This window comes from Anoplophora glabripennis, unplaced genomic scaffold (genome assembly GCF_000390285.2).
Source record: "Anoplophora glabripennis isolate ALB-LARVAE unplaced genomic scaffold, Agla_2.0 scaffold69, whole genome shotgun sequence".
NCBI classification, from domain to species: domain Eukaryota; kingdom Metazoa; phylum Arthropoda; class Insecta; order Coleoptera; family Cerambycidae; genus Anoplophora; species Anoplophora glabripennis.
This window is the reverse complement of record NW_019416383.1, coordinates 40,363-65,851: the sequence shown is the minus strand read 5'-3', so window position 1 is coordinate 65,851 and position 25,489 is coordinate 40,363. Positions and strand designations below refer to the sequence as shown.

The following is a 25,489-nucleotide window of genomic DNA, read 5'->3' as shown; positions in this document are numbered from 1 at the left end:
CATTGGTAATTCTCGAAATTTATGTTCCCATTGTGATGTTGCCAAGTTAGATCTGTTTTCTTTCTTTCTGCATACCTTACAGAACTGTCTTATTTTTGTCACCATGCAATTTCCAAGAAAGTGTTGTTATTACAAAAATCTAGCAACATCGCTTACTTAATATGTTTAAGGTAAATTTTGAGGTTGCCGTAATTAATAATTTCTCTCATTTTTTCTTATTTTATTGCCGTCTTGTTTTTGGCAACATTGCAGTTTTGCTTTTTTTTTGTATACAAACAATTTCATAGTTTAAAATTGAGGTTAATTGATTAATTAATCTGTGAAAATTAAAACGCGTAATGCCGTCCCGTGAAAAGAGAGACGGCGGCCCATCATTTTCTTGAGGGGATGAGGAACAGGAACAAAACTCTAAAACAGGTGCGCGGTCATCAACCCTTTGCTATAAACATTGATCTGCAAATGCCTATATGGAAGTATCGAGGTAATCGCCCTTTTTACACGGTTGCTTTATTACTATTCACTATGTGACTGCCGCGCTGACAATCCTAATATGGTTTAGTTCGCTAATTGCATACAAGAATGCAGAAGAAAGAGGAGAACTTTGACCAGAAAAAATTAGATCTGGAAGTATGGCTGCAGCGAATGGAATCAAGACTTGCAGGTATGGCACCTGTGGGTCATACAGCAGACGTACTGGAGGTCCAACTGAGGGAACAGAAGGGCCTGCATGCAGAACTACATCAATTTAAAGCACAAATCGAATCGTTCCAGCAACTTACACAAAGACTGATCACAGCACATCAACATGAGGACACAAGCCGTTACAAAAAGGTAAAAGCATGTTTTAAAATCGTCAATTTTCTGCATAATCCCACTTTTGTGATCGCAGGCGGCGGAATATATCAACCAACACTACCTGAGACTCGATGCCTGTGTAATAAACAGAGGCAAACTCCTTCATTCCGCTCTAAGTTCCCTGCAAAATCTAGACCGATCCTTAGACAAATTCCTGGCTTGGTTAAGTGAAGCTGAGTCCGTCGTGGAAACCTTGGAAGGAGATGTCGAATCTCGCAGGGCAGCTCATCAACTCAAAGAATTACAAGCTGATATTGACAGGCAGGCTCCTACACATTCTTCTCTTCGGTCTTCAAGCTTGGCCCTGCTTGGGTCTTTGGCCCCCGAGGATGCTCTCATGTTGCAACTTAGGGGAGACGAAATGGAGAGGAGATGGCAGGTGAATAAAAATCTACTATGTTTCATTTGTATTGGCCCCCATTTTGAGTGCTTAATTAAAAAAATAATCTAAATTAAACAGTTTTTGACATATCCACTACTCGAACTGTTTTTTTTACTGCTTTTAATATTGAAACTGCAACTTCTTTGGTAACAACACACTCCATTTTTTGTAATTTACATTCAAAGTGAAAGACTGACATATTTGAAGGGTATAGTAGATAAAAAATAATTTTAATTTCTTTAAACTATTAATTTATTTATTTACAGTCCCTAAGAACACGAACCTCAGACCTGCGCAACCGTCTAGAGCACAACGCCGACTACTGGAACGCACTGTTGCTGTCACTGCGTGAACTCACAGAGTGGGTTATTAGAAAAGACACAGAATTAGGATTGGCGGCGCGGCAAGATGACCACCGAGCTTTCAGACAGCAATTGGAAGACAAAAGGCCCTTAGTCGAGGCCAGTCTGAGGAGCGCTAGGCAGTTTGTAGCTGGAGATCCTTCTGGAGAACTAGCGAGGAATCTTAGAAGGGAACTCGTTAAGCTGTCGGACAAATGGAACGCTTTGATCGATAAGTCGGATCAGATGGCGACTCGGTTCGAGCAGAATTCCATCGTAAGTTAATCTTGATTTGTACAGGATGGTTTGATATTTTTTTTATCAAATTTTGGGAATAGGCGAATTACCAAAAAATAATAATAATCGAAAAAATTTTACTTTTTGCAATACAGGGTATTAACGGTTTCCTTAAAAAAAGCATTTTCAATGGAAAGTACGTAAGTATAGCGTATATTTCAAAACTTTAAAGTAGTCTTTCTCGAAATACGATTTTTTTAGTTACTTGAAAAAATATTGGAAAAGTACATTTTATCAACTATCATAATTTTTTGATAATCCATTTATTCCTAAAATTTGTTAAGAAAAATCGACCCACCCTGTATTAATTTTTGGTTGAAACACTTGCCTTTTCTTTCAGAAACTGAAACAACTAACCATGAACCTGGAAGAAGCTTCCTCGGCCGTATCGAGGTTGGAACGGGCCACTCTCAGTTGGAGTGGTCCGAGGAGCGCAGCCGAAGCCAGGGAACTCTTGTCTAACTTGAGGACTTTGGAGCAACAATTGCCCTCTTTGCAGAGGTCTCTCGAGGAGGCCAGGATCCAGGCGGCTGGTATTGGTAATGCCTTGCCTAATAACCTGGCAGCCCAGCTGGAAGATTGCACCGCTAGGTGTCGGGCATTACAAGCCGCTATTAGAGAGAGGAGGGACCAGCTTACCAGCAGCACTCAAGGTAGGAATTTTTACAAGTTATTTAAAGACAAAAGTTTTCTGTAGCTCTTTCAGATATTTTAACATACGTTACCTTCGGAAAATCAAAATTCTTAGCGGCCATATTTGTTTAAAGTGGAGCATAGAATATCCATGTCAGGTAGGGGACCGCTTAGCCGGGTGTCTTGGCCGGCGGATTTCCATCTGCCGAGGCAAGCATCACGGATGCAGGTTGGAATTTGGATGGGTGACCTAAGGCAGGCTCGGGGACGTGGCTGTGGCAGCCTACCATCAGAGACCTGGGTCGCCCAACATTTGCCGCATGTGTGTGGTCCCCGATAAATGTTAATGAGAATAGAGCAAATAGAATCTCTGTAACTCAGGATCATGCTATCATACATAAAACTGTATGAGACTTTGCCACCAAGCCACCCGTGTAGTAAATATGATGGTTTGAAGAAAAGTACTTGAGTAATGGAGAAGGGTGTGTAATTCACAAGTTATTCAAAAAAATTTGGGAATAAATGCGTCATGAAAAATGGAGTAAATTTTGTAAAAAAAAATTTGTAAAATCCTTATAGTTTCCGAGAAAAAAATGATTGAAGTTGTAGTATTTACAATCTTTACATCGCTGGGCTATTGTAATTTCTAGTGTCATTCGCGTTGTGTGCTGTACCAATGCCCTCTCTCCACGTGGTCCCAAATGATTCCTAATACTGGAATCTGATTTTAGTATTACCTTATTACCTAACATTTTTGTGATAGTGTTTACATTAGTTTATCAAGTGTCAAAAATGGCTTACGTGTATAGCAACTCGGAGTTGATGGATATCGTTTTAATTAATGTGAAGCAAGACATTTGCGTTATAGTGAATTATTTGTTATGGTGAAGTAAGACAACATTTGTGTTAGTTCGTAGAAACTGGGTAAGACTCGCCCAAATGTGTTTACACATTGGTGGACAAAATTTTGAACAGTTGTAACAGAACAAATTAAGTGTATTAATTAATAATGACAATAGCGGCAAAAGCAGCTNACAATATTTTTTCGAAAACTGCAATAAAATAAGACAAATCTGTTATATACAATAATTTAATTTATATTTGAAATCGTTTGAATTGTGTTTGAATCAAGATGGTTTAGGCGCGGTGACAATCATAACGATAGCAACCTAATATAGTACATTGTGTAACGAGTGGGGAAAAGTTGCCAATAGCACCACGCAGACGTAGTTGACGCACGAGTGAAGCGAGTGCGGAAAGCGCCCAAGTGGCGCTATGGCAACATTTTCAAACGAGTTGCACATACTATTTTCTATCACAAGTGCGAGTCGTTATGGGACCTATAGCATAGGGGGTTAGGTGCACGGAAAGTGCTAGATAGTACAATAGCGTGATGTTGTACTATCTAGCACTTTCCGTGCACCTAACCCCCTACACTATAGGTCCCATAGCGAGCGCGCGTGATAGAAATAATATAATATACTGTGATAGTTTCCTTAGTAACACTATATATGATTTGCTTACCTTGGCGTGCTTACTCAGCTTCACTGCTTCTTGATCTACTTTATTTGGGCGCCAGCTCCCATGAGCATATAATTTAGATGTAGGATTATATTTATAGAAAAAGTCTCTGTTATTTTTTTTTAAATTGACTCAAGAGCAACTATGTTTTAAAAAAACATGATATGTCTTGTCTTAGGGTGTGGTTCTAAGAAGATATGAATTTTGATTTAAAGTTTCTTTCAATAAATAGACTGGAATAATGTACTCAAAAGGAAATATTAAAAAATTGTTCAGAATTTAATTATTGTATCTCAAAATTTTAATTTATGCAAATAAAATTCAATTACGATAGTTATGCAAGTATATTGTAAATTTAAATAAAATTTTTAATGTGATTAGTTTCCCAAAGTTTATTTTCTAGTAATAAAAACAAGTCAAAACAATGAGTTTCTATACTACCTACGCCTCTCCTACTCTATTCCTTAAAATTATATCCTAAACTCTATGTTTTGCAATGAATGTTCAAAATTACGCACAGTCTAATTACATATTCTTAGTTTATACCTATATTCCACTATCCATCACTAACTTCTTTTTCTGTCATTGGCCGCTCGATCCTCATTCTCGTATATGCTCGTCTACTCCAACTTGTCCTAGCTCCTACTCATCTACTTCAACTCGTTCTCGTTACTGTTAGTCCACTTTGGTCCTTACTGTCATTTCCTTTCCTGATATTTGGTCTTCTATACAATTCCTATTATGTCTTGTCATTCTACTTGTTTTATGGTTCTGTTGACTACGCTCTATTTCTTCACTATAACAGTACAATTATAATTTATTATTTGACTTACTGTATTATCAATTTTATTAATACTCTTCAATGAATTTTTGTTACTGTTAACACTTTTCCTGTGCTTCCTCTGTATAACTTTTCCCTCTCTATGAAATACTTTCTTTCTTGTTCTTCTTCTTTCAAATTTCAAATAATCTTACAATATCCTTTATGTGACAAATTATTCTTCCTGCTTCTTTTTATTTATGTTTCTCCCTAGTTACCATTTTTCTTTTTCATATACCACTACTTAAATTATAAACATATTTCTTAATTAATTATAGTCATACAAAATATTTATACCAATCACATTGTTGCTTTGGAATATATCTATATATTTTTTTATTAACTTTACATAATTTTTTTTTTATAAATTTTCTTTCTCTAATGACTTTTATAGATAGTATACGTAAGTATTTAATATTTTTATTCTTCTCGTCTTAATTTTAATGATTTCAGTATTTCCTCCCATTGGTCAAACTAATATCCAAGTCCATTATGAATTTTATATTAATTTTTATTAATTGCGATTTACTACCATTTTTTTTTAATATTTTAAAGTCTTTACTTCAATCATTCTACATATTACAATACATATAAATAATATAATATTTAATAAATTTTAATGCTACAAATTCGGATGTATATATAATATTTAATAAATTTTAATGCTACAAATTCGGATGTGTATGTAATTGCTGCAATGTAGCATTGAACAATATCTTTTTGGCTGCCATTTACAGTTTTATTAAGGCAATTGAAAAATATTGCCAACAAGAAGACTAAAAATAATAATAAAATGATATAAAACAGTAAAATTGAGAGCTTTGCTATTAGAGTGATTTTAAAATAATGTAATAGATGTGCCTAATTTTTATTCTCATCAATAACATATTTATAGATGCAAATAACACAAAACACAAATTAATAATTAATAGATAACTCGTATTTGTCACATATTGTGCCGTGATCATCGAAATTTGTAGATTTAATAAATTTCTTAGGTTTGTTGGTTGAAATAAAAATAGCAATGAAGTCAACTCTAGAAAATATTTCTAATTTGATTCAATCAATGTAAACAAGTTAATGGACGGAATTGAATTATTTCATGATATTCAATCCACTCTACTCAACCCAGTCCCTCTGAGAGCAGATCAAAAACTGTGAGATAAATGATATTTACAATTATTTTTAATTAACTTTATTCAAACTAGAATTTTTTTAATATAAATATTAAAATACATTCTACTTTAATAAAGAGGAAATTTTCAAACACGTAGTAGTATTTATCTATAAAGTAGTTAGTATCTCCTTTATAAATCCACTCTTTGCTCTCAAAAGTTTGAAATATAAAAGAAATATATCTGCCCTCAACAGCATCATTTTTTCAACTATAATTTTTTTTTTGGGTTTTTGTTTTCCCTTTATACTTTTCTTTATTGCATATATTTTTTTAATGTCTCGAAATAATCTACAATCTTATACAATCATTAGACGTTTCTTAAACGTTGTTAATTAGTATTTAATTATTGAAATTTGGCACGCAAAATAAATGTTTTAATGGGGTGTTTGTTTCCGTGTCATTTGTGATGCCATTTAAAGCTATCGATAATCGAGAAGATGAATGATGAGAAAAGGACATTCCAACAGCATGAGCATAGTAAGTAACAAGAGTAACAAATTCACTTTGGTTCAAGGCTCCAAACATGGTCATTTCTTTAGATTATGTTCCATCTCGTAGCTATAGGAATTGTCGACTAGATGACGGACATCCGAGAAGTAGGTTATGTTCTCGGCCGCACTAAATGACGTCACAATGCGTCCTTGATCACGTGACATCAAAATTTACATATTATTTTGTAATTTTAAACATCTGTAATTAATTTGTAACATTGAGGGATTTAATTTTTTATCAGTTGGTTGTTATCGGTTATAGACTACAAATTTATGTAATTCTAAAATAAAATTTTCCTAATTTCTTTCTAATCCTAAAGAAATAAACGTTAATTTTTTTAGCATGAAGTCTTAATATTTTAGCAGGAATACTTAATATTGTTATAATTAATAAAATATACAGGGTGTTTTCTAAATCCATGCCATAATTTCAATATACAAGGTGTTGAAAATTAAGAAGATATATTTATTCAAATACCTCTGAAGACAGCTAGACTAAAAATAATTAACTTAATTCGTACATCTGTTAACCAGTGGCGATAATATTGGAAAGCAGTAATCGAATGTCAGAAAAAAGTCATTGGAATACAAATTTTAGAAACTATACACCCCAATTTTGCTCTAAAAATAAAAAAATCTATGCCTATGATTTTTTTTTGTGGTTANTTCGGATGTGTATGTAATTGCTGCAATGTAGCATTGAACAATATCTTTTTGGCTACTATTTACAGTTTTATTAAGGCAATTGAGAAATATTGCCAACAAGAATACTGAAAATAATAATAAAATGATATAAAACAGTAAAATTGCGAGCTTTGATTTTAAAATAAAATTAGGCACATCTATTAGATGTGGTTACATTGTCTAAAATATAATTTTAAGCAAAAAATTTATATATTTTCAATTTTCATTATGTGAATCAAATAATTTTTATTTATTTTAAATATATTCAACTTGAAGGGCAATTTTAAATATAAAAAAAACAATATTTCAATGTACATATTTTTTGCATTATTTTTCATTAGTTTGCATCAAACATCATCAGAATATTTGAAAAAACATGATATATTTTTTTAAATATAACATACTATGAACATTCATATATATTGTTAATCTAAAACAATCAGGAATCAATGTTGTAAAGTATATGAATAGCATGAATATTAATATTTTATATGCCTGTAATAAAATAAGTTCACAAATAGAATAACATGTTCCTAATTCGATTTGATAAAGTAAACATTTCTCAATAATTATGTAATACATATTGATAGATTTGTGACACCAATATGTGCTGGTACATACAGTTATGTTTATATTTATCAAATTATATGATAATTTACACTGAATAACTACGACATAAATAATGAGGCAAATAAATACATACTTCTACAGAGCATTGTACAATTACTTTCATCTCCACAGTTGGTCAAACATCATTAATCTGGTGTCTAATAGCCCACAAAATATACCTCTAATTAGCATAAATACATTAAACAATTCTAGCATCTATCACCGCTATTTCAGTGTGAGAACTCAGCCTCCAAGAACAAATAAAATATAGGTGTTAAAAATAAACTTGTGTGTACATACACATGTGGCTTCTAAGTTGTAAAACACATGTTATGAGGAATTGTCTGCAATTAAATTTAGTTGTTTTGTGGATTTTTTGTGTAGGCTTATGTTATGGCACTTAGGATTTTCAATAAAAAGGGTATAATTTTGATTTATTATTTGTTTTGTTTGTTAATTATTTATTTTTTATTCCTAATTTGAATTTCATGTTTATTCATATTAGCCTGATTTTAAATTTTTATTAAGGTTAATTTTTAACCGGTGTTTATATTTATATCATGTTCTTTGTTCTTTTTCAGTGTTTTTACATCTCGGATAATTTTTTTTTAGTTTAAAAATGGAACGGTCAAACCATTGACTCTAATATTATTTTTTTCAAGGCATTCATTCATTTAGCAAGTGATAACTTAGGTATATGCTATAAAAAAAAATTAACGAACTGGGTTCATGGTCATTACACTCGTTTCACTGTCATTAGAAGTAAACTGACTCAATTTTTTTTAAATATTTTTCATCATAGTTAAAGGAGGTAGACAAGTAAATTTCATAAAAACAATTAAAAAAAGGTGAAATTTATGTATGAATAGAGCTTAAGCTGTTATATTTGATTTTAAATGTTATTAAATTTTATTTATCTAATGGTACTTAAAAAAAATTATAAGATAGGAATAAATAGACCATGTAATATAAATCTTAAATATTAATTACAAGAGTCAAATATTTAGTTTAATAAAATATACAGGGTGTTTCAGTATTTTAAATGTTATTAAATTTTATTTATCTAATGGTACTTAAAAAAAATTATAAGATAGGAATAAATATACCATGTAATATAAATCTTAAATATTAATTACACAAGTCAAATATTTAGTTTAATAAAATATACAGGGTGTTTCAGTATTAATCGGCTAAACTTAAAATTCGGCTGGTCTAAAGAAAAAAAAGGTGTTTGATGGTGTGTGCAAAAGTGCTTTGTTTTTTAGATTTACATTTTGTAAAATATTTCTAAAGGCATTTGAAGTAGAATGTTGGAATTTGGGTTAATTATTTTATTTGGATGGAAACATATGGAGTTACTATCGCCAAAGACCCCAGAAATGCAACGTCACTGAATATTTGAGAAATTCAATAATTATTTGTAATTTTTAGTGGTATTTTGAAGAAAAATTTTATTTAAAAAAAAATAGACCTTTTTTAAGTGTTTATTTTATTAAACTTACATTGTTATTTCTAATTAATTTTTAATACTACATTATTATTACCGAGCTTATGAATTTATTTAAAATAATTAATTACAGAACTGCTTATTTCACAAAAAAACAAAAAAGGATAGTTTTTCTTTCTAAAAACACAAATATAACATCATGAAAAGTGTGAAAGTCATTTTAGTAGATATTTGCATTTTGTTAGATTAACATGAGGCATATTCCTGAAAAAAAATGCAAAATTTTTACATTGATAAATTTTGTATGTTTTTTGTGAAACAAGTGATTCTAGAATTATTTTAGTTGTAATAAAGTGCTCAGTAAAAGTAATGTAACTTAAAAACGGTAATCATTCAAAAATGATGTTTTTACAATATGGCAGAAGAAACCTGTTTTCTTAAAAACTGTACTAGGAGAAAATGAAGCATTTTTGCACAGTTTTGCATTTGTTTTTTTTTTCTTATGGTCACCCATTTGGACATTAATCGTGAAGCCTGTATACAAAATTAAACTCTACTACAATTAAAAAAGATACATATAGATACTAAATCAGTTTCCCTTTTCTTAAATTTTTGTTTTTTTATTTCAGGGGAAATATCCCCAGGTCCCTCAAGCGTCCAGCCGCCATGGGAACGCGCTATCACCCCCAACAAAGTCCCCTACTACATAAACCACAGCACTGAAACCACCCATTGGGACCACCCTCACATGCTAGAGTTAGCCGTCTGCCTCCTCCAACTAAACGAAGTACGTTTCTCAGCCTACAGAACTGCCTTAAAACTACGCGCCATCCAGAAGAAGCTCTGCCTCGACTTAGTCACGATTAACGCGGCTTCCGAGGCGTTCGATTTGCACGGTCTACGCGCACAAAACGACAAGATATTAGATGTAGCCGATATGGTGTTGGTACTTAGGGCGATCTATGGGAATATAGCGGCTTTAGAGCCAACTCTGGTGGACATACCGTTATGTGTCGATTTGGCTTTGAATTGGTTGTTGAATGTGTACGATAGTCAACGCACAGGACAAATAAGAGTACTTAGTTTTAAGGTAATGTATACTTTTTACAGCTGCATTAATGAAAAATGCATAATATGCATATTATGGTGTTAGTTGTATAGTCTTTCCGATCTCAATTGAAGAACCAACAGATTGATAGTATGTACCAGGTTCGGTCGCTAATGCAGCAACTCGGCATTGAAATATTTGAAAAACTTGTTCCCATATTTATTTAGCCATATCCATAAACAGGTCTGGTCGAACTAAACGTGGAGGTGATAGAAATGAATACGCTCAGTTGAAGAATGCGAATGCGGGCAAAGGAAAACGATCACAGTTGCATTGCGCTACTGGGCAATAAATCAAGCAGATGACAAGTGGTTGATAAATTGTCCAGCAGTGCAGTGCATCAATGCGGAATTTGATGTGATTCAGGTAATTTTAATTTATTATAGGCACCTTCTATTATTAATCATTCATATTACAATTGTGAAAGGGAGAAATAAGAGGGATTTTTTGTTTACTAATATTATCACAACATGGCATTTTGGAGACCTTTTGAAACGGAACAAAACGAAATTGACCACCAATATAATAAAATTGTTTCAGGACATTAATAATTAATAGTTATTTTTGTATCTAATGCGCGAAATGCTACTTTGGTGATCGAGAATTGAATTTTTTAATGAGGCGAAGCCGAGTTAAAAATTATTCGAGACCACCAAAGTAGTTCGCGCACGAGATGCAAACAATATTTTTTCTACAAACGTCAAAATCTATCTCTTAAAAATATTATAAATATTTTATAATTTATTTTATTTATTTTATAAATGCCTAATTTATTATAGAAAATAGTGTTGAGCTGGCTTAAAATGTCTTTCCTAAGCAAATTTTCACATACAAAGTGGCTGTTGTTGACAACAATAATAATTATTTTAAAGTGACGTTTGTTCTCGCATCTTCAATTTTTAAGTGCCAGATATTATTTAAAATAATGGAAATTGCTAGTGACGATGAACTAAGTAGTACCCCACCTAATTTGGCAGATGCGGCCAATTTGGTAACTTCAAATCTTTTACCGGAAAAATCGAAGCGCCAGTATGAAAATGCATATCGGCAATTTAAGGAGTGGTGTGAAACAAATAAAGCAAGAAAAGCATCCGAAAATGTGCTGTTAGCATATTTTGCGGAAAGATCCAAGAAGGTGAAGCCTTCCACATTATGGGCAGTATATTCTATGCTAAAATCAACACTTAATGCTAAGGAAAACGTAGATATTAAAAAATTTACTAAGTATTTCGCGCACGGTGTCATGGTAACGTAAGAATCCGAAAAAAAGTGTCACTTCGCATATTGTTGTCAATGCGCAAACCTTGTCATTTTTTGACGTTTGTAGAACAAATATGTTGTTGGCCAAATGAACATAAAATAGAAATTTTCTACACATTAAATACAAATTATTATAATTTTTTACCTTTAGCAGAAAATTTTTTTAGGGACGCCTATGAAACTCATTAAATTTTATTGCCAGACGTTTTTATGCATGTTCAACTGACTTCGGAAAGCCTATACTAGTATGTTTTGTATTTGTGCAAACTCGTATATAATTATTATATTAAATATACGCAGGTACTACAGCATGCATTGTTGTTAAATTGTAACTTTCTTGATTCGTACAGGTTTTTTCATAATATCACACAAATTTAGCATTGAATACACATAAACACATTGTACCATTTTAAATATTGGAACAAATAACTTTATGATCTTTTAAGAAGACTCTATAACAAATAGGCAACTAACAATACATTTTTATAGATTTTATTACAGTTTGTCTAAATATGCACAAATAACAGACTTTGCTCCATTTTAACGCAGATTTTCTATAAAATGGAATTAGTTTGAAGTTCAAATTACTTAATTTACGATTAAATTACAAATTTCTTTATAACAAAGAGTAATTTGAACTTCAAAGTCCATTTTATAGAAAATCTGAGTTAAAATGGAAGAAAGTCTGTTATTTGTGCATATTTAGACAAATTGTAATAAAATCTATAAAAATGTATTGCTGATTTGCTGGATAATCAAAAACACGGTTAATCGAAATAACGCCCAAACTCACCAATTTTGCAAAAAATATGAACTTTATTACACATACCTATTACATACATTTGTACATATGTAGGTAAATAATATGTATGCGATAAACAAGCAGAGACTCATCTTTTTTTTTGTTTCTGAGCGCATTAAATCAGTTAAGAAGATTTAAGGAAGAAGGTTAAAACATGATTGAGTACTCAGCTTATAAAGCAAACAAAAATATTACAAAATGAATTTCGCAGTTCTGACCTCGAATTTGTAATCAGCGAACCTGAAAACCTCCGTATACCATATTTGACGCGAATGTATTATTTTTTTAAAATTTGGTCGGCCACCTTAGATCCGCCATCTTGAATTTTGCAAAATTGACCTCGGATCAGTGATCAGCGACCCCGAAAACCCCCGTATACGAAATTTGGCGCGAATGTTTTCTTTTGAAAATTTGTTTGGCCATCTTTGATCCGCCATCTTGAATTTTGCAAAATTAACCTCGGATCCGTGATCAGCGACCCCGAAATTCCCCGTATACCAAATTTAACGCGAATGGGTTATTTTTTGATTTGTTCGACCATCTTTGATCCGCCATCTTGAATTTTGCAAAATTATTTTTTGAAAATTCGTGATATTTGATCTTAATTGACCTGTTTTTTTGAGGTTAGAAAAGAACCATCAATTTTCACCGCGAATTCACGTTCGGCGGGGTCTTAACCATATAAATGAACATTTGAATATAGAAAAAAAAAATTATTTGTGGATTTTTGCTGTTTTTGACCTGTTTTTTGAGGTTAGGAAATTCCTGTGATGTGATAGCTCAATTCTGACATCGGATTCGTGATCAGGAGGCAAAAATACTATGGATAACATATGTCGCATGAAAAGTACAGACAATTTTTTTTGTGTGGCTGTCATAGTTAAAAACTAAAATAGTTATTTGCAAAATATCAAAATTTCGAGTGAACTCAAAATATCTAATATGAATTCGAAATTTTGAGGTTGAAACATGAAATTTCTTTGAATTGGAAACTTGATATGTCTTTTTATGGTTTTGTAAAATTAACTTTCTTTTTTAAAATTTAATTCTTATCTCAAATGTGCATATATTTTTATTAGAGCAAAATTCTAAAAGAAAATTTGTACATAATGCAAAATTTTATTGTGTAATGCCATTTTGCGCAGTTGTCTGATTGACTTAAATTGATTGAAGTAAATCATAGATTTAATTCTATTTTAATAATTTATGGAAATTTTACAATGATCGTTTAACATTTTTAGGTGGGTTTAACAATACTATCAAAGGGTCATTTGGAGGATAAATACCGCTATCTCTTCCGCCTGATAGCCGATCCCCAACAAAAGGCAGATCAAAGAAAACTAGGACTGCTCCTCCACGATATACTCCAAGTTCCGCGGCAACTGGGAGAAGTGGCTGCATTCGGCGGTTCCAACATAGAACCGAGCGTTCGCAGCTGCTTGGGGGAAAGAGAAGAATTAGAAGCCGCCCATTTTCTGGCCTGGCTCAAACAGGAACCGCAGTCGTTGGTGTGGCTGCCCGTACTGCATCGTTTGGCGGCAGCCGAGATTGCCAAACACCAAGCTAAGTGCAACTCCTGCAAGCAGTACCCAATTATCGGGCTGCGGTACCGCTGTTTGAAGTGTTTCAATTTCGATATGTGTCAGAACTGCTTCTTTGCCGGCAGGTTGACCAAGGGGCATAAATTGAGTCATCCGATGCACGAGTATTGTGCCACCACGACGTCCGTGGAGGATATGAGGGATTTTACGAAGGCCCTGAAGAACAAGTTTAAGAGCAAGAGGTACTTTATGAAGCACCCCCGGATGGGTTATTTGCCCGTTAGATCGGTGTTAGAAGGGGACGAGTTGGAGAGCCCCGTCGCCTCGCCTCAACATAACGATATGCATTCAAGGTAATTTTTCTTCAAATTAAACATTTTAATGTTAATAGTTATTGTAAATTCGTTTTATTTTAAAGTTGTTAGGGCGAAGTTAATTAGAAGGAGGAAAAATGAGTCAATTTTGAGGAATTTTTTAAGTTTAAGTATAGAAAAATTATTTTTTTAATTCATTCAATGTCAAAATGGCGGAGCTGTGGTAGAGAGCAAGTAGAGAGACAGCAAGGTTGCGGCACGACTTCTGCAGCAAAATGCAAAAATTTTCTTATTTAAAACGTGTAGTTCCTGTGACTTGAGAAGAATGGAAAAAACACGAATTTGAAAAAACGGTACGCATTTAAAGATAAATATCGAATTTTCATGTTTTTGCAAAATTTGTATAAAAAAATAGTTTTTTTCGAAATATTCCAAAATCAATTTCCGTCATATACAGGGTGTCGCGCTTAAATATGATACAAGCCTGTAACTTCCTTTTTTTTTGGCTGATTTCAACAAATTTTATTTTGGAATGTGGGGTAAAGAAAACTAGAGAAAACTTTCCGGGAAGGGAAGAATCCTGTTCAAGGAACATTTTCATATTTTGAATTTCCCGCCAAATTATAACACCTTTGGAATTGTTGTATTGAGGTTATATGTTAAAGGCATTTTCGATTTTTGTATTTTTTGTGCATCAATGAATCATTAGTGTCTTTTCGTGTTATTTGTACATTTTTTTTAAATCTGTAGTTGGCAAGTTAAAGTTACTAAAAAAATAAGTACAAATAATAATTGCTGTAAATACATGTTGAAACAATTTCTGAATTTCCTGCAAAGCCTACATGCAAAGCCAAAAAATAAGTCTAATATAATTAATTATAATCATTAATGTTGCCACAATTTGCAATAAGTATTTACACATGTTCAAAAAAACAAAAAAACAAAAAACACTCTGCAAGTGGTGGGAAATATTTCTGGGCAACTTCCCTTGGAAATATTTCCATGGAAAGTTTCCAAGAAAATATTCCCAGGAGTTATTCACGGGAAACTTTTGGCAACATTCCCGAAATATATTTTGGGAATATTTCCAAAAAATATCTTCCCGGGAATTTCCCATCTCTAAAAAAAACTCTATCTAACTGTAATGCTGTTGTTTCTATTAATGCAATTCATGGCCAACTAGAACGCGATTTTTTTTCCAGAAAACAGATTACGTATTCTCATTCAGCATCGCTTAAAACGTCATACCACCAAGTTTCATCAAATTCGATACATCTTCAGGCAAGCACTCCATGATGTCACGAAAGTAATACAAGTCTGTAACTTCTTTTTTTTTTTTTGGCTGATTTAACAATTTTTTTTATGGAATATAGGGTTAAAAAAACTGTGATACTGCTGTTTTTTATTACTGCAATATATGACCAATTAGTGCTCCTTTGAAGATGTATCGATTTTGATGAAACTTGGCGATAAGACAGTTTAAGGGATGCTGAATGAGAATATGTAATCTGTTTTTTTGGAAAAAAAATCGCTGATACCAATTAGCTGTTTTGACGTCAAAAAACGCGTCCTAATTGGCTGTGAATTGCGTTAATAAAACACCAGCATTACAGTTAGTTTTTTATCCTACATTCTAAAAAAATTTTTTAAATCGGTCAAAAAACAAAGAAGCTACAACTTGTATCACATTTAAGCGCAACACCCTGTACAGTATATCCACGGTTAGACCGGAAAACGGGGGAAATATTTTTATTTTTCATTTTACTAGAAAAAGGTATTCTTGATTAAAATTTTTGCTTGTTTTTAAAATGCGGTTGGCATGGAGAATTTTTATCTTGCTTGTACAGGGTGATCAGAAAATCACTAAATATAAAAATTGTTCAAGAATGAACTGCCTTTGTTTTTAACAATACAGAAATATGTTATTAAGGAAAGTTGGTTAGAATTGAAATTTATATTATAATTTCCATTTGTGTATGAATCGGCCTACTTTGATAGATAGAAGGCCAAAAAACGGCTAAAAATCACATTTTTTAAAAACTTCTATATCTTTAAAATGAAAAAAGGTTTTTTTACGAAACTTTACGAATATGTAGTTCTTGTCAAGTAGAATAAGTGCATTTTTGTAAAATTGCAAAATATTTTATACTTTTTGCAAAAATGAGTTTTTTGTGACCCATCTTGGGCTTAAAATTTTCTCCAAGAGTTGTACTTTCCTGTGTAAATTGTAAATCTATCGAAACTTTGATTTCTTTTTGTGCTGACATTTTTTCACAAATTTAAAAAAGAATAATGGCCTATGACCAACAAGAGGCGAGAAAGAGAAAATGTTTTTCAAAAAAATCGCTACGATCTCATCCTTTTATCCATCTCCATTCATCTCAACTCTCATCCATCCTTAACATTAAGGTCTGAAATTTGTACACGTTGTAGTTGAACAGTTTTACTTCAACATAAAATATAGTCCACAATGATTGACCCCCCTTTTATTACAGTAAACTAAATTTTATTGGACCCCGTAAAATGCTTGCTCCATTCGACACATTGATGGGAGTGGCGGGGTGAGAAAGACTAACTCAGCGTTCTCAGTAAGTGCTCAGCATGCCTGCTCAATTTTGAACGGTTGAACGAGGGGGTCAATCATTGCGGACTATGTTTTATATTGATATAAAAGGATTCAACTATAACATGTGTAAATTTTAGACCTTAATATTAATAAATGAGGTCACGGCGATTTTTTGAAAAACAAATTTTTTCTCAGCTCCTGTTGGTCATAGGATATTTTCTTCTTTAAATTCGTGAAAAACTGTGAGCTCTCAAATGGTAATAATGCCATTCTGATTAAATTGCAGCGATAAGAAAAAGATCTATGATTTTCGACAAGAAAAGAAGTCAAAATTTCGGTAGATTTTTCGCATATTTCCAATTATTTTGCAATACACGCACAATTTGCACAGGAAAGTACAACTCTTAGAGAAAATTTTAAACCCAAGATGGGTGCATTATTATTATGATTTATTGAAACTAGAAAAAAATGTCTTTTTTTCGAAAAATAAAATTTTTGCAAAATCTATCAACTATTTTACAATTTTACAAAAATGCATTTATTCTATTTGCCAGTGACTACATATTCTGAATGTTTCGTGAAAAAATCTTTTTTTGTTTTAAAGATATAGAAGTTTAAAAAAAATTCGATTTTTAGCCGTTTTTTTGCAATAACTACATTTATTTATCAATTCACATCGGGCTGAGCTCAAAACTTTAGTTATAAAAAGTTCTACAACTTTTGTCTAAAACATATTTTTCTAAAATGTTCATTTTTTTTATCAAAAAAAACTTTTTTGTGAACTGTGGAGGCCATTTTGAAAATGAAGTCCTAACATTCAGCTGGGGTAAAGTAGTTCATTCAATTCAACAATACTTTTCCTAACTTTTTACGTGTCTCTGCTTACTGAACTTTTTGGGACGTAAAAATCTAATTTGACTGGACTATGAGAATTTTTACAAAATTCTTGATAAAACAGGAAAGGTTCATTCTGATGTTTACGTGGCTGCCCATGTTTTCCGCGGTTTTTCACAAAATTAAGGAAAATATTTCAACATTATTATTCGCTTAGTGGCAGTGCAGGTTTTGCTTACATAGTACCTGCGAAATAGCAGGTCACTTTCTGCCAGTTTGAAAGCCTAGACATCAAGTAGCAGGCTCAATTCATAGATATAGCGCTGCTATTATTATTATTATTACATCTCACTTATACTCGACATAATTTCAGGTTAGAAATCTACGCTAGCAGATTAGCGGAAGTGGAACTTCGTGCGGCATCTCCAGAAGACGAACACAGACTGATCGCTGACTATTGTCAATCCATAGAAGGCGCTCCTGCAAGTCCAGGCCAACTCATGCTTGTCATCGACGAAGAGCAAAGAGCCGAACTGCAGGAAATGATTAGAGAACTAGAGGCTGAGAACCAGGCGTTGCTGCAAGAGTACGAACAATTGCAGAGGGGAACGACTCCCCACCCCCCGCAGCCCCAACACGACGTCCTCGCCGAGGCTAGGCTACTGAGGCAGCACAAGGGAAGGCTGGAGGCAAGAATGCAGATCCTCGAGGATCACAATCGGCAGCTGGAGGCCCAGTTGCAGCGTCTGCGGCAGCTGTTGGACGAGCCGCCGACTTCCACGCTTCAGACGAGGAGCGTCACGGCTTCTCAGTTGAATCAGGACACTCCAGGTAGAGTTAATCAGCCCCCTCCCCCAGCCGATCATCGTTAGTGAGCGACTCATATCAGTCAATGAGTTTTGGGTTATATGGAATGTTGTTGGGTAATTCGGGACCGGTACGGAGTAAGACTTGTCGAAATTGTTGAGTATTTGCATTGACAGTATTAGCGCATTCGAATGATCTTAGAATAATGACGTTATTCCAAAGGTACGGGTTTAGGGTTACGATTCGAGTCCAAGATTATCTCGTGTGAGGTGAACTAATCCCAATAGTATTTGAAGATAAATATAGTGGTTTGTTTACTCTCTACTTCATTTGTTTTGAATTAGGAGCCAACTTTTCAATTTTTCCTGGTTACTAACAAACGTGTTTTTTGTATATTTCGTTAAATTCTGGAAATTTACTAAATGTACCGGGAGAGCCAATCTGGACTATTTTGGAAAATTACTCGTGATTTCCAAGGAGATAAACAGGAGTCTCAGACTCAATTTTCAAAAAAATTGAACGGTGAAAACTATGTATATCTCGATATCTTGATTCGTTTAAGATATATAGGGTTTTTCCGGGCAGGTGCAACGACTTTTATAAGAGTTTACTAGAAAGGTCAGCAAACACCGCTGACACGTAGTTGACCTTTCTCTCGGGCCTTCGGCCCCCAGGCTCCGCAGTGCTTTCCTCGCCGATTGGTAAATGTAACATTTTTTGGAACACCCTTTATATAAAAGTCATCAACATTGTAACTTCATAATTATGTCTGGACCGTTCGAAGTGCAACACAATATTTTTAGACATCCTGTGCAGAAAAGCCTATTTGAAAAGTTATATTTTTCTTCTTATGGAAAGATTTTAAAAGAAAACTCCATAATGAAGGTAAAATATGGTAATAAGTAAAAAAAAATCATAGGGATCCCGTGCGAGATTCGAACCGTCGACCTCCGGGTTGCAACGCAACACTTTTACCACTGAGCCATCATTACGAGAGTTTGTTCGTATTACTATTTAAATTCCTGTTCATAGCCGAAGTAAACAAACATTTTCGCAATGTTAAAAATTTCATTTTTTTGCCGTAAAATCATCCGCGAAGGACTCGGAACGGTATAAAACATAAAAATAATCACCCATCGCCGGACTGGCGCCGCAGGGAACATCGGAATCGGAAAATTCAGATTTGACAATTCTGACGTTTCTACCGCAGCGACAGTTTGTATAAAAATATTCTTAATCTCGTCTTATATTTTGTTACATTTGACCTAATAAAGGTTGGGGGCGATATAGAAGAGAGAGACCGTTGCGACGCGGCATCAGAAAGCGTCCCGGTAGCGGAAAGGAGACGTCGCCGGGTTGCGGGAGCTACTCGTACGCAAAGAGAAAAGTTTCGGTTCCCTCTCGGAACAAAGCACGGGTGCCGGCAGTATCCATGTGATGCCGCGTAAATAGCGTTTTGGGTGAAATAATCCGGGCTTTACGAAAATATTGGGTACCGCAAGAGAGATGCAAGGTGCAGAACCTTTTTAAAGAGCAAATTTCGGCGTTAAAAAGTAAAAAATAGCCTTCGAAAAAGTCCCGTGGAGACGAAGAAAGGTCGAAACTCGCGCGTAGAAGCTGAGTAAACCCTCGATGGGTTCTTGGAAAAATCATGTAGCATTTGAAATCGACCCACAAAACGTCCGTCGGTGGGCGTTCCCGTCGGATTCTGTGTCTCTCCCACAGCAAAAATTTGCGTTTTTGGTGCCCGGAAAAGTGAAATTTCAGTCGGAAGATATTAAGAAATCGCCTTCAAAATATGCCAAATGGATAAAGGAAGGAAATATTAAAAAACCGCCGAGATAAGGACCCTAGTTACCGTTTTTTTTGGTTTTTTGTTAATAATTTTTTAATTTTGCAACTTAAAAATTTGAAATTTACAAAGACGCGGGATAATTCACCTTTTGATCCTTTTTTACTGAATTTCGATATCTTGACTTGGGCATGGTGTTCAATTTATTCTTCACTAATTCTGCAATTTAAAAAAAAAATTGTGAGCTTTCGCAAAAGCCTATCCTTGTAGCAAATTTCCTCAGAAACAAAATCGATAAGTTACATAGTTACCATTTTTTTTGGTTTTTTGTTAATTTTTTTATTTTGCAACTTAAAAATCTGAAATTTACACAGACTGATTAACGATCCTAGCTGTTGCACTAGGTGTTGCGAGTATAATTCGCAAGAGTAGTTGTTTCTCGCAACACTGGCAATTAAAACTTTGGGTTAATTCGCCCGGATTTTAAGAGTTTGGTATTGAAACACATTGTTGGACCTTATTTGATAGGTTTTTTTATGAAATTAGCTTAATACCTTCATAATATAGTAACTATACCAGAGCAAATAATAAAATATACAGGGTTTAAGTAGGGGTCATATTTATACAGACAGATTTTTTTAAATTCCGTCGTTAAAACCTATTTTTTTTTTAACCTTTTTTTTAGTAATTTTCATATCCCGCCGTTGAACAAGCTAGTGTAACCTCAAAGAACAGTGTGCTTTAGTTGCGGCTCGTGTATAATTCCTCACCACTCGCCGCGAGTTACTTTTGTTGAGTGGGTGTTCGCCACACAAACATACTTAACAAGAAACCTAGCAAAAAAACTCGAGCAGTAGTCAATAATGATAAATGATATACACAAAAATAAAGGTTATTTACTCCCATGATTTTTATAACACTTCTCTGAATTTGTTTCCGTCCGATATTAGCGAATTGGCGTTCAAAGCTCGTATAATCTCTTAAATGTGTAACCTGCCACTTTTAACTTTGTGAACCTGAGAATACGAAGTTCGTTTGGAATTTAATAACGAATTGTTTTCTGTTTAAATATAACTTGTAATGGTCAAAATTGGACGAGAAATAAAATAGATATATCTTGCGGGTCTCTCAGTTCTTAATATACCACCTTCGTTGTCACTTTTATCTGAATAATTGTCGCTAATTAGACAACAGACCTGCACCAACGCAACCTCTTGATGGCTTCCAACGATAAAAAACATTCAAATTCAAAGTTAGAAATGCTGTCTCCAAATACTATCTCCCTTCACATACACTGTAGGTTGCCTACAATTTATGTATTTGTAATACATGAATATTACAGTGGCGATGTGCACAAGAATTAAAGTGCATATAAAAAAATGAATTAAAATTGGCTATCGATTTGATTCGCTCAAAAATTAATATGTTAAACGAGTCACGATATTGAAACATGTTAAACTGGGAATATCAATATTTTGTTTATTTCCTAGAGAAATAGCTCAGAGAAATATCAAAATTGGCTCTCCCCGTATGTATTAATATATACATATACAAAGCGTTCCAGAATTACTGCCCACAGAGTGATAATAACCTTATTTTTTTTTTAATTAGATCCTAGTAAAATTATAACTTACGAACGTGTGAATTATCCTAAAAATCTAAATATCACCGAAATCACATAGCGATCCCTTTCGGGCTAGGTTCCGCACCTTGTAGGACACTAGTAGTTGATAAACAATCAAAACGTTCATATAATCGCCGAGCTCATTGACATCAATTGCTTGTCTACCATAATCAGTAGTGATGTAACAAATCATATATAACCTAAATCCATATCATTATAACACATCGTGTTTGTTATGTTTAGTCCGTTAGCTGAGCTGGATATTTATTTTGTTAATGTTGTCAGATTTGCTAAATCGCAGTACGCGTGTACCAATAAACTGATTAAAAACCGCCTTTTTACTTACCCACCTCTAGGTTCCTCCCCAGTGAACGAAAGGACTAATTTTGGGAACCACAACGGAGCCTATTATTCGTAATTGCGAGGGAGCATAAGTATACTCGAATTCCAAGGCTGATATTAACCTTAGTTTTTGTAGTTGCACACGAAATATGTATTGAAAAGTACAAGGTGTCATATCACTTCTCGAATTAATGGTATTTAAGGGGTGTGATATATTCCCGATAAATGTAACAAGTATTATACTCTGAAATTCTGTGGTGTTCACATATCATAAAGTATTAGGCAATGTTTGTTGTGACAGGCTTGCAGCATTGTACAAATATTGTGTTGAAGAAGAATAAAGTTGTTTGAAAAATTTTCAGGGCTTATTACCTAAAGTGTCTAATTAAAAATATTCCGCAATTTATCATTCCACTATAAGTACATAGGCTTAGTTTTTATTATAATATCATGCACTAATATTAGTTCTCGTTACAAAGGGCATTCAAAGGGATTCATAACATAACCTCACTTTATTAAATTTGAGTATGATTGAAAAAAATCTATATCAAAGTTTCACCTGACTTTCCAGTTGTCATTCATCGTTAAGGAGGAACATCCTAGTAGACAGTGGCAATATGGATGAATTTTAGAAATTATTATCTCAAAAACTGTCTGTTCGATTTTATCCAGATTTGTTTTATTCGAAAGTACACATGTTGAGGTATGCTGACAAATTTCGTTATAAATATACAGGGTGTTTGGTAACTCGATGCATTCCTTGGAGAAGGTTATGTACTATAAAGTACAAATGATTTGTGATATATTTTGTTAATATACCATATTCTGAAAATGCTTAGTTTCTGATCTACAGGGTGTTAAAGTTTTAATAAAAAACTGTAAATTCAAAAATATCGCGGAAACCGCTCGGAATATTTTAATGAAACTTTACAGGCTTTGACAGTTAACAACAATACACGTTTTACGATAAAAATATTGTTTCCAGTTTCACCAGTGGCATGCGCACAGGCACATCTCTGAATATTTTTAATAAAAAAAAATGCTACAGCACTGATTTTTCTTAAAATAAAAATTATTTTTGAATTTCTTGTTCAATTTGGAAGAGAAAAGGTATCTCGACTGTTTTTCTTATAACGCACCGTTTTCGAGTAAATAAATTAAAACCGATTTATTGCATGGCGTAATCTGGTTTCAATAATTTGAAAAATAACAGAAATTGCGCACTCAGTTTTTTTTTGTACCAATTTTATTACAAAAAATTGTTACTCTTCACAGTTAACATCAGTCTAAAAAAATTAATCAGTTGTTAGATTCACTATTCACTATCTTAAACAAAAATTGGCAGATTGGCTGTGCACTCGATTTTCTTATTGCTTGACAAAATTAATAATAGCTGTCACTTTAGTAACAACGTGTTGTAATAAAATTGGTAGGTACAAAAAACTAAAGTGCATAATTTCTGCTATCTTTCAAATTATTGAAACCGGATTACGCCATGCAATAAATCGATTTTAATTTTTTTACTCGAAAACAGTGCGTCATAAGAAAAACAAAGAAGATACCTTTTCTCTTCAAAATTGAACAAGCAATTTAAAAATTATTTTTATTTTGAGAAAACTCAGTTATGTATAATTTTTTTCTTTAAAAATATACAGACGGGCCTATGCGCACGCCACTGGTGAAACGAAAAACAATATTTTCATCGTGAAACATGTATTGTTGTTAACTGTCAAAGTCTGTAAAATTTCATTTAAATATTCTGAGCGGTTTCCGCAATATTTTTAAATTTGCATTTTTTTTATTAAACCTTTAACACGCTGTAGATCAGAAACTAATGTAAGCGCTTTTGGAATATGGTATATTAAGGAAATATATCACTAATCACTTGTACTATAACCTCCTTCAAGGAATGCATCGACTTACCAAACACCCTGTATATCAACTAGGAGTGCTGCTGTCATGGCTGATGTAAAAAATGTCCCTCGCTCGCACGGTCTGCGCTTCTCAAGATTACATTATAACGGTTTAAGTAACAATTTGCCCCTTATATTCCTGTATGTCTACTCTTTCACAGAGCTGGGCAAAATACTTTCAAAATGCATTTAAAATACAAATTACAAAATACTAATACGAAAGTATTTTAAAATACTTAAAAACAAAATTCTTCTTTGGCAAATTATTTTAAATATAAATTACTTAGTATTTAAAATTGTATTTTAAGTATGTTTAATATTAAATATCGGGTCGAATCTTGACATAAGGAAATGTTTAAAAAGTTTAAACATCATTGGTTATATAAACTAACAATACTCGATGACATCATGTTTGGTTTTGAAACAGATAGGGCCCAATATTATTGAGGAGCCTTAAATGTAAGCATACCTCATTGTAGAAACTCTCGTGCACCATATTTGTACACATTCACGTACACCAAATTGAAACAAAAAAAAAGACAAAATGTTCTTCGATACCAAAGAACATTGTTTGACTTTATTTAATATTTTACATTGTAATTCTGCTGACGTTCAATCTTAATGTGACTATTTGCTTAGATATTGGGGGCGTCGACCCCCCCCATATATTTTTATAATAAAAAAAAAATAATTTAAAATTTAATTTACAATATTATCTAGATAACTGAAAATATTAGATTTATGAAATACATTAAAAAGGAGATGTTAAGTTTGTTAATTTAACACGACTTGTAAATTTCATTTGGAAAACACTACGTGGGCTCCTCGTAGCTCGCCCGTAAATCTGTAAAGTATTTACAACGGTGGTCATGGTTACCATCGTGCAGCATTGAAACACATAGTGGGAGTAGCGTATATTTACTATGTTTTGAGCTCTGTTTAGTCTGTCTGTAACCAAATAATAGCTATATTCACTGCTTTTTTCTTATTAAACGTAATTTTTTTACATGTGGTCAGACAGTCTAACAGCACTTGTAATGCTATTTATTGAAAAATTAATGGTGCCAGAAATACCAAACTTCAATGAAAAAATAATTGAAAAGTTTATTTCGGACAAAAGCAGCAGAATGGACTGGAAAAATAATGTTGAGCACATTTTCCCTATATATATTCAATAGTAGGTACTTAAAATAAAACTAGGTACTCAATTATATTTGATTTTTTTTTCAATACTTTGTACCTAAATTATTCCGCCCTCTCTGGTATGGAAATCAGGAGCCGCCACTGTATCTGATCCAACTCATCCTTAAGTTAATGGAATTCAAATTT

The 25,489-nt window shown here is 33.2% G+C and overlaps 1 protein-coding gene across 2 annotated transcripts; it reads left to right on the top strand.

The window, feature by feature from the left end:
- The first annotated feature begins 223 nt into the window (after positions 1–223).
- LOC108917083 (dystrophin) lies at positions 224–22,596 on the top strand. Of its 2 annotated transcripts, XM_018723518.1 has the most exons (9): positions 224–481; positions 560–831; positions 890–1,234; positions 1,504–1,854; positions 2,216–2,528; positions 9,887–10,347; positions 13,669–14,321; positions 18,056–18,513; positions 22,262–22,596. In XM_018723518.1, exons 2-9 carry the CDS (start codon positions 580–582, stop codon positions 22,321–22,323), a joined length of 2,895 nt encoding a protein of 964 aa, XP_018579034.1. In that variant the 5' UTR covers positions 224–481; positions 560–579; the 3' UTR covers positions 22,324–22,596. The 2 variants fall into 2 exon arrangements, with proteins under 2 accessions (XP_018579034.1, XP_018579033.1); XM_018723517.1 differs by having other exon boundaries at positions 224–831.
- Positions 22,597–25,489: the final 2,893 nt, after the last annotated feature.

What these genes read in the sequence shown, in the direction of transcription:
- LOC108917083 (XM_018723518.1), top strand. Translation starts at nt 580, where the DNA reads ATGCAGAAGAAAGAGGAGAACTTTGACCAGAAAAAATTAGATCTGGAA. An exon ending in TAAGAGTACTTAGTTTTAAG is followed by an intron (nt 10,348 to 13,668) that starts GTAATGTATACT and finishes TAACATTTTTAG; the next exon opens with GTGGGTTTAACAATACTATC. An exon ending in GTTGAATCAGGACACTCCAG is followed by an intron (nt 18,514 to 22,261) that starts GTAGAGTTAATC and finishes ACCCACCTCTAG; the next exon opens with GTTCCTCCCCAGTGAACGAA.